General features: G+C 42.5%; 1 protein-coding gene across 9 annotated transcripts in view; it reads right to left on the bottom strand.

The window, feature by feature from the left end:
• The window catches only part of LOC127434174 (nebulette-like), a 58291-nt gene that overhangs the window by 24577 nt on the left and 23714 nt on the right, over window positions 1-10000 (bottom strand). For 8 of the 9 annotated variants that reach the window (XM_051686717.1, XM_051686716.1, XM_051686715.1 and 5 more), the window contains 7 exons: window positions 5869-5976; window positions 5640-5750; window positions 3619-3729; window positions 3426-3536; window positions 2562-2660; window positions 2372-2482; window positions 2005-2115 (listed from right to left, as the gene is read on the bottom strand). In XM_051686717.1, the coding sequence (XP_051542677.1) occupies window positions 2005-2115; window positions 2372-2482; window positions 2562-2660; window positions 3426-3536; window positions 3619-3729; window positions 5640-5750; window positions 5869-5976 (762 nt within the window). The remainder of the gene's footprint in view (window positions 1-2004; window positions 2116-2371; window positions 2483-2561; window positions 2661-3425; window positions 3537-3618; window positions 3730-5639; window positions 5751-5868; window positions 5977-10000) is intronic. The other variant, XM_051686721.1, reaches the window with a different exon arrangement.

A 10000-nucleotide genomic window follows, 5' to 3' on the forward strand; every position in this document is an offset into this window, starting at 1 on the left:
TTCAGGCCCAGATGGCGTTTCACCAGCGTGTCTTCGATCCTGTGCTAACCAGCTGGCCCCCATCTTCACACAGATCTTCAACAGATCACCGGCAAAGTGTGAAGTCCCATGCTGCTTCAAATGCTCAATCATTATTCCTGTCCCAAAGAAACCAAAAATCACAGGACTTAATGACTACAGACCTGTCGCCCTGACGTCTGTGGTCATGAAATCATTTGAGAGACTGGTGTTGGCCCACCTGAAGAACATCACTGGACCCTTTCTAGATCCCCTTCAATTTGCTTATCGAGCAAACAGGTCTGTGGATGATGCAGTCAACATGGGATTGCATCATATCCTGCAACATCTGGACAGACCAGGAACATATGCAAGGATCCTTTTTGTGGACTTCAGTTCAGCTTTCAACACCATCATTCCAGCTATACTCCAGAATAAATTACACCAACTCTCTGTTCCCATGTCTATCTGTCAGTGGATTACCAGCTTTCTGACGGACAGGCAGCAGCTTGTGAGACAGGGGAAACTCACTTCCAGCACCTGTACAATCATCACTGGTGCCCCCCCACTACCCTTCTCCCTCTACACCAGTGACTGCATCGCCAAGGACCCCTCTGTCAAGCTCCTGAAGTTTGCAGATTACACCACTGTCATCGGCCTCATCCGAGATGACGATGGGTCTGCATACAGAAGGGAGGTTGAACAGCTGGCTGTCTGGTGCAGTCAAAACAACCTTGAGCTGAACACGCTCAAAACGGTGGAGATCATTGTGGACTTTAGGAGGAACCCCCCAACACTGACCCCCCTCACCATTCTAAACAGCACTGTGGCAGCAGTGGAGTCATTCAGGTTCCTGGGCACTACCATCTCTCAGGACCTGAAGTGGGAGACCCACATTGACTCCATTGTGAAAAAGGCCCAGCAGAGGTTGTACTTCCTTCGCCAGCTGAGAAAATGTAACCTGCCACAGGTGCTGCTGATACAGTTCTACTCAGCAGTCATTGAGTCTGTCCTCTGCACTTCAATAACTGTCTGGTTTGGTTCAGCTACGAAATCAGACATCAGAAGAATACAAAGGACAGTTCAGACTACTGAGAGGATTATTGGTTGCCCCCTGCCCCTCCTTCAAGAACTATACACTTTCAGAGTGAGGAAAAAGGCTGGAAAAATCACTCTGGACCCCACTCACCCTGCCCACTACCTTTTTGAACTGTTGCCTTCTGGCCGACGCTTCAGAGCTCTGAGCAGCAGAACCGTCAGGCACAGGAACAGTTTTTTCCCTCAGGCTATCCATCTCATGAACAGTTAAATTGCCCCATTGAGCAATAATTATGTGCAATACACAGTTTAGTCTTTCTTATATTAATAATAATTAATAATTATTAATAATTAATAATTATAATAATAATAATAATTTTCTTTATTTATCACACATTATACATTTGCACATATACAGTGAAATTCTTTTTTTTCACATATCCCAGCTAGGCTGGGGTCAGAGTGCAGGGTCAGCCATGATACAGCACCCCTGGAGCAGATAGGGTCAAGGGCCTTGCTCAAGGGCCCAACAGTGGTATCTTGGCAGTGCTGGGGCTTGAACCCCCAACCTTCTGATCAGTAATCCAGAGCCTTAACCGCTGAGCCACCACTGCCCCTATCTATCCAACACATCCAACCTCTTCTGCCATTACATTCCTCTGAGAAAAAAACCCCCAAAAAAACATTTGCACTCTACATAACAGATTTGTATTTAGATTTGCACTACATATGTGTGTGTGTATATATATATATATATATATTGTCTATTGTGTATTCTATATATACTTTTTTCTTTTAAATATTTATCTATATTTTATTCAATTTAATTATTTTTTAAAAGTCTTGTTGCTGTTTTTGTGTTGTTGTACACTGGAAGCTCCTGTCAACAAAACAAATTCCTTGTGTGTGTAAGCATATTTGGCAATAAAGCTCATTCAGATTCAGATATAAAGAATCACGTGTGTGTACCTGACTGTAGAGTTGTGTCAGCTCTTTGGCGTGTTGTGTTTCTGTGGTTTGCGGCAGGTGTGCATACAGACAGTCCTTCAGCTGCTTCTTTCCTTCCTCTTTATATTTATTCTACAGTCAAACATAATTTACATATGATTAATATTCATGCCGTTCATTAAAGCTCAGGTCACTGTAAAACCACAATGCACGTCATGAACACAACTAAACTAAAGAGACAGATATGTGTGTTACATTATATTAACAATCAAACTGATTTTGTTCTGACATTTGAGATCTTTCAGCAGTAGCTTGTAAAATGAGTCAAAACCACCTCAAGATTTGATGATTATGAAACGGCATGAATGGCAAACACAAACGCAATGACCTCGCTGATGAGTGGCGTCAATTCTTTCACAAAGTGTGTTTGGATTGTTTCTGGTAGTTGAGAGTACAGACAGTTGGGCAGCTCCGCTTGAGTCTCTCTCCTGTAATTATTCTACAAACACAACAGAGTATCAGAAGAGAAAAATCACATTTCTTGACAGAAATCTCTGTATGAACACACACAGACGTACGTCACTCTGAAGTTCGGCCATCTGCTTGGCAAACTGTATTTCCTGCGTCTGCGGCAGCTGTGAGTAAATGCAGCTGGAATTGTGCTGCTTGTATTTATTCTGAGAAGAAACAGTTGAAACATCAGTCAACATACATACAGACACACACACACACAGACACAGATACACACACACACACTCACATAGACACACAGACCCACACACACACATACAGTCACACACACAGACACACACACACACACACACAGATACACACACACACACACACTCACAGACACACACACACACTCACAGACACACACACACATATACAGTCACACACACAGACACACACACACAGACACAGATACACACACACACACTCACACAGACACACACACACACACACACTCACACAGACACACACACACACAGTCACACACACGGACACACTCACATACAGTCACACACACACACACACATATACAGTCTCACACTCACACACACACACACACACACAGTCACACACACAGACACACACACACATACAGTCACACACACACACACATACAGTCACACACACACACACACACACACATATACAGTCACACACACACACACACACACACACACAGTCTCACACACACACACACAGTCACACACACACACACACACACACACACACACATATATATACAGTCTCACACACACACACACAGTCACACACACACACACATATACAGTCTCACACACACACATACAGTCTCACACACACACACACACACACACACACACACACAGTCTCACACACACACATATACAGTCTCACACACACACATACAGTCACACACACACACACACACACATACAGTCACACACACAGACCTGGCTCAGATGTTCAGAGACGTGTTTGGCGTGTTGAGTTTCGGCAGTCTCAGGCATCAGTGAGTACAGACTGTGGGAGATCTCTTTCTGTGCGTCTTGTTTGTATTTTCTCTGAAATCACATCACATGCTCATTCACACACAGAACTGATGCTGATGTCACTCAGGTCATGTGAACATCAGTGTGTGTGTACCTCACTCAGCATGTGTGACACATCTTTAGCATGTTGTGTGTCCCGTGTTTCTGGCAGCAGTGTGTACAGAGCGCTCGACACGTCCTTCACACACGCCTCTTTATATTTACTCTGAAAAATCACACAAACATCACACACTTTCTTTACAGCTTTTCACAGAAATTATTCACATACGTCATTTTTAACCCGGGGTTAATTAATCCTGAGATATCTTCCTCCATGTTTCACACTGATCATGGGTCATCGACGTAATGCACCGAGTGCATTTTCTGTGCGGATCTAACAAGTTATTAAAAAAACATATAATAAATGCAATTCACACAGTGGTGTAACTGTCTGGAGACATGAAAAAAGATCAAAAGAAATAAGAAAAGTTCACATAAGCAGTTTGGAATAATATTTAAGTGTTTTTTCTTTTTTCTTCTAAAAAATAAATAAATAAGTAAATCAAAACAAAAACACTTTTGTCTACCAAAGTCATGTCATGTAACCAACAAGCAGGTAGCAAAAATAAATAAATAAATAAAAATAAATAATAAAATAAATAAATAAATAAATGCATAAAACAGAGTGTGTAACCGTGTGTGAAGTTCTTTTTATATAAAATGTCTGATATTGTTACATAAAACAAAAAAAGGGCACATTTTGTTCAGGTCAAATGGAGTAACCTTGAGACAACGTCTTGATATTCTTGACTTATTATTTTTTTATCACATTTTTTTGTACAAAATGTCATAAATATTTTTCAAAATTTGTGAAGCCAACATGGACACAAAGATTACATTTCTATGAACTTGACACGTGTTTTAAATGAGATTCTGGAAGAGTAGATCTATCACAAGGTGATTCAACTTCATTAAATCAACATCAAGTGGAATCCAGCAACACCAGCGGTAAAAACTTGATTTCAATAAAAGATTTCTCATTTATCATCTCAAACAACATTATTGATCAATAACCCTCACACTTTACTGTAGGTGAGACATGTTTACAGATTTCCCTCTTTACATTTGTAATTCCTCATTTAATCACTACAGTTCATGTGTTCACCATCAAAGCTGGACATTTTACCATGATTTTACTGTGATAAAATCACTTACTAACCGCATCTGTTAAAGTTAGAGACAATTTAACAACTTCGTTGCCATGACGATGTAACACTGTATCCTCTAAAATGATGATATAAACAACCTTTTAAACCTTAAAATAATCCACAAGTTTAACAGAAGAATTAATGTAAGTGCTTTTATAAAATTATAAACTTCACATTTCTGTTTTTAAGCCCTCCAAAAATTGACCCCACTGACTTCCATTGTAAGTGTCTCACTGTTTTTTTTAAGGAGTGATGAGTCGAAATTCATTTTTGTGGTAATCAACATTATGGCACAAATGCTGTCGAGTGAGATTACTGGAAAATTCCTTTAACCCAGAATTAAATAAGACATTAATCTAGGGTTAAAGTGGGGGCCTGGGTAGCTCAGGGCTACCACCCCTGGAGTTCGCTAGTTCGAATCCCAGGGCGTGCTGAGTGACTCCAGCCAGGTCTCCTAAGCAACCAAATTGGCCCGGTTGCTAGGGAGGGTAGAGTCACATGGGGTAACCTCCTCGTGGTCGCTATAATGTGGTTCGTTCTCGGTGGGGCGTGTGGTGAGTTGTGTGTGGTTGCCACGGTGGATGGCGTGAAGCCTCCACACGCACTATGTCTCCGTGGCAACGTGCTCAACAAGCCACGTGATAAGATGCGCAGATTGACAGTCTCAGACACGGAGGCAACTGGGATTCGTCCTCCGCCACCCGGATTGAGGCGAATCACTATGCAACCACGAGGACTTAGAGCGCATTGGGAATTGGGCATTCCAAATTGGGAGAAAAAGGGGAAAAATCCAAAAAAATAAAAATAAAAAGAAATCTAGGGTTAAAGTAGTGTACAAAGTGTTTCAAAGTATCTTCAGCAGCATTTATGACAGGACAGATGTGTTTTTAACTGAATGAATTATAGTGGAATATTCTCTTAAACTCACGTCGCTCTGTAGGTCAGTCACGGTTCTGGCGAACTGAGTCTCGGTCGTCTCGGGCAGTTGAGAATACACAGAACTAGAGATGCTCTTCTTCACTTCCTCTTTGTATTTATTCTGTCAAAAATAACAGCACATATATATACACAGAGTCAGACTGCATAGAGATGCTTGTTAATGGATAATTCAGCTGATGTTGACATATATTGATATATAGTAAATGTGTGTGTTGTACATCACTCTGTAGTTCAGTGATTTTGGCAGCAAACTCTGTCTGTGGTGTTTGAGGCAGTTGAGAGTAAATACTGGATGACAGCAGCTTCTGTCCCGCTTTATATTTGATCTGGTGAAGACACAAAGACACGCTTTATTAACTCAACTGACATTAATTAATGTGTTTAAACTACTGATGAATCTTGATTTACAACTAGACATCTCTGGTGACGCAATGCTGCCACGTACTTATTATTTTTTCCACTCAGTGTCATAAAACAACATCTTTTCTCATTATAATGATAATGTATAATTATATAATTTAAAATAAATGCATTGTTGTTATTTAGGTTGAGTATTTATGAAAATCTATGTAAGCATTTCCCAGTGAAATCTAAAGTTATGCACAAATATAATGAAGTTACAGTGTCACATTTCAGTACTTTATATTGACGTACAGCGACACTCATTTAACATGCATCCTCGAGCGTTTGTGTTTGGGAAACACAGCTAAAAAATAAAGAAAAAGAACCGTGTGCTTTTACAGTTCAGTTGTGACATATTTAGAGATGAGTTTAGCATGTACAGGATCATAATGCATCATCCGACATATTATTAGGGGAAATACATGGAAACATTTGCTCGTTTAGTTGTTATACCTCAAAATTAAAATTATGAAAAGAGGCCATCATCTTTTTAAAAAATAAAATTTCTCCCCTTTTCTCCCAATTCGGAATGCCCAATTCCCACGACTTAGTAGGTCCTCGTGGTGGCGCGGTTACTCACCTCAATCCGGGTGACGGAGGACAAGTCTCAGTTGCCTCCGCTTCTGAGACCGTCAATCCGCGCATCTTATCACGTGACTCGTTGTGCATGACACCGCGGAGACTCACAGCATGTGGAGGCTCATGCTACTCTCCACGATCCACGCACAACTTACCACGCACCCCATTGAGAGCGAGAACCACTAATCATGACCACAAGGAGGTTACCCCATGTGACTCTACCCTCCCTAGCAACCGGGCCAATTTGGTTGCTTAGGAGACCTGGCTGGAGTCACTCAGCACGCCCTGGATTCGAACTCGTGACTCCAAGGGTGATAGTCAGCGTCAATACTCGCTGAGATACCCAGGCCCCGAAAAGAAGCCATCATCAAGCCCCCTGGGGCAAACGCATCCCAGCTGTCATCTGATTTTTGCAGATTGTATAAAATACATCTAATATAATTTTTATTTTATTTATTTTTTAAAGTGTCATTAATGTAAAATACTAAATGAAATATTCTATGTAAATTGATGCATTTTGACAATTTGTTTGAATAATTGAATAACGACGGACAAATAAAATCACAGAATCCCAGTCAAAGAGATATCTGAACACTATACCATTCTATGAATTATGTATCGATAATGTTACAAAAATTAAAAAAATGTACGTGTAGGATTGATTTACTGCTGACTAGCCTATACTGTACTGTGCACTTTTATGACATAACTTGTCTCAAATAGGAAATTTGTAGTATCTGATGGAGATGAGATGTGCTCCTCTTTAAAAATGATCCATGTGGGCGACCCCATAGCGGAGTGGTTAGGGCGCATACCACATGGGCGCAAATGCCATGAGCAGCAAGTCCCTGGTTCAATTCCTGGCTGGCCAGACCATTTGCTGCATGTCATTCCCCTACTGTCTCTCTTCACTGTCAAATAAAGGCATAAAATGTCCAAAAAAATGATCCATGTTAGGGCTAATATTGTTTTCATTATATGCATTATCTTTTGGTTCTGTGATGTGAAAACACAACAGTAATTTCCATTACCATGCAGATGACCTGCAGTTGTATTTGACTAGTTTAAATGTTCTTCAGGCGTGTATACAGATATAAATATTGGATGGCATATCATTTTCTTCAGTTAAATACTGATAAAACAGAGGAATTTATTATCAGTCAGATTGAGTCAGCACTTAATCAAGTGCTCCCAAATAATCAGCAGATGGTGAGAAACTTGGACGTCTATTTTGATACAAGTTTACATTTTGAATATCACGTCAGGGAGTTCGTTCCGTCTTGTTTTCATCAGTTCAGGAACATTTCCAAGGTTAGGATTAGTTTGCTAATCTTTTTCAGTGATACAGGGAAGCTTATTCATGCATTTATTTCGTCTCATCTTGATTATTGTAAATCCTGTTTTCAACTATAAATCAACACACTTTATCACGACTACAATCAGAGCAAAATGCTGCAGCAAGACTTCTGACACGAACATCTCTTTTAATCATAGTTTTAGCTTCTTTACATTGGTTATCAATTCATTTTAGGGTTGATTTTAATATTTTATTAATTACATGTAAGGCATTAAATGAGTTAGCGGCAGATTATTTAGCAGAACTTTTAAAACCTCATAAAACTGCTCAACCTCTTAGATCTTCTTGCTGTGAACTGTTGGCTGTTCCAACATCCAGATGCAAAACTAAAGATGAGAGTGTGTTTGTAGTGAACGCCCCTCGATTATGGAACGTCCTGGTTACTTTCATAACCTCCATTCCCTGATAGAGGGAACGAGATATTGTGTTGATGTAGTGACACTAGGGGTCACTCTTGGGAGCCTCAAACACCTCTGTTTTTTTTTAAAAAAGGCCAATGAGAATTGGCGAGTGGAATTTGCATGCCACTCCCCCGGACATACGGGTATAAAAGGAGCTGGTATGCAACCACTCATTCAGGTTTTGTGCTGAAGAGCCGAGACCAGGTCCCGGCCATTTCAGCGGGTAGTTCAGTGTTGTGGCAAGAGGGACACAACGTCTCGTTCCCTCTATCAGGGAATGGAGGTTACGAAAGTAACAAGGACATTCCCTATCTGTCACTCACTCGACGTTGTGTCGATGTAGTGACACTAGGGGCCCCTATACAAAATGCCACAACTAGCTGAACTGTGTTACGAGAACTGGCGGTGTGTGATGGGCAGACTGCTGTGTGCCTCGTAGCCAGCGCACCAGGCCATCACGTAACCTCCCCCAACGCTCTTATGAGCGTCAAACGGTCCATCAGGAACAAGTCGACTGCCCAACTATAGGGACAGGCTAGCTCAGCCGAGGCCTCTTTCCCTCTCTTTTCTCCCCAAAAAGAGTGGAATTTGTTAACTGACTGGGAGCCATAAGTGTCTGCATCGGGGGGTGTCCCTCCCAAGGGGAAGACACCACGGAGGCCACACCCCACCCCAAAAAGGGGGGGGGGTATTTTGAGTGGAATACGTCACATGGTCTTACCGAGTCTTGTCAGAAGTATGTCATGTGGAGAGGTCCCATGGTAGGTCCTACCCAAGGGGGAGGAGTTTCTACAGAGCATGGCGACCAAGGAAGATGCAGTTTACCGAAAGGGAAATTATTTTGCAGAAGATATCAGATGGGGTCGCCTTCGGGGAACCAGCACATGTGGAGCACCTACCTCAGTACAGGGGCTCATTAGCGCACGTACTGTGCTGGTCAGCGAGTTTCTCTGCAAATTCAACTGCCAGAGGGCTAAGGAGGAAAGTCATCCAGGGATCACAGTCTGTGAACATGACTGGGAGTCAAGAGCACACGTCTTCACCTCAAGGGAGGGGAAAGGCGCTATGCGCAAGCAGTACACCCGGCCAGTTGTCCCGGAACTTACCTGCTCGTGCCTGCCAATACACGGGACGAGACCAGCTCAACCCGGAGATTGTAGAACCTCGCAAAGGTGTTGGGTGTTGCCCAGCCCGCTGCTCTGCAGATGTCTGCCAAAGAGGTGCCACTGGCCAGGGCCCAGGAGGCCAACACACTCCTGGTGGAGTGGGCTCGTAACCCTGCAGGAGGTGGTACATCCTGAGCCTGATATGCCATTGCGATGGAATCAATGACCCAGTGGGCGATCCTCTGTTTGGAGACAGCGCTTCCTTTCTGCTGTCCACCAAAGCAGACAAAGAGCTGCTCAGAGCTTCTAAGGCTCTGCGTGAGATCCAAATAGATGCGTCGGACACAGTAATGCCAAGGCTGGGTCTGCCTCCTCATGGGGCAGCGCTTGCAGGTTCACCACCTGATCCCTAAAAGGGGTCGTGGGAACCTTGGGCACATAGTCAGGGTCTCAGGATCACATGAGAGTAACCCGGACCGAACTCCAGGCACGATTCGCTGACAGA

The sequence above is a fragment of the Myxocyprinus asiaticus genome, chromosome 44, assembly GCF_019703515.2.
Source record: "Myxocyprinus asiaticus isolate MX2 ecotype Aquarium Trade chromosome 44, UBuf_Myxa_2, whole genome shotgun sequence".
In the NCBI taxonomy this organism is placed as follows: domain Eukaryota; kingdom Metazoa; phylum Chordata; class Actinopteri; order Cypriniformes; family Catostomidae; genus Myxocyprinus; species Myxocyprinus asiaticus.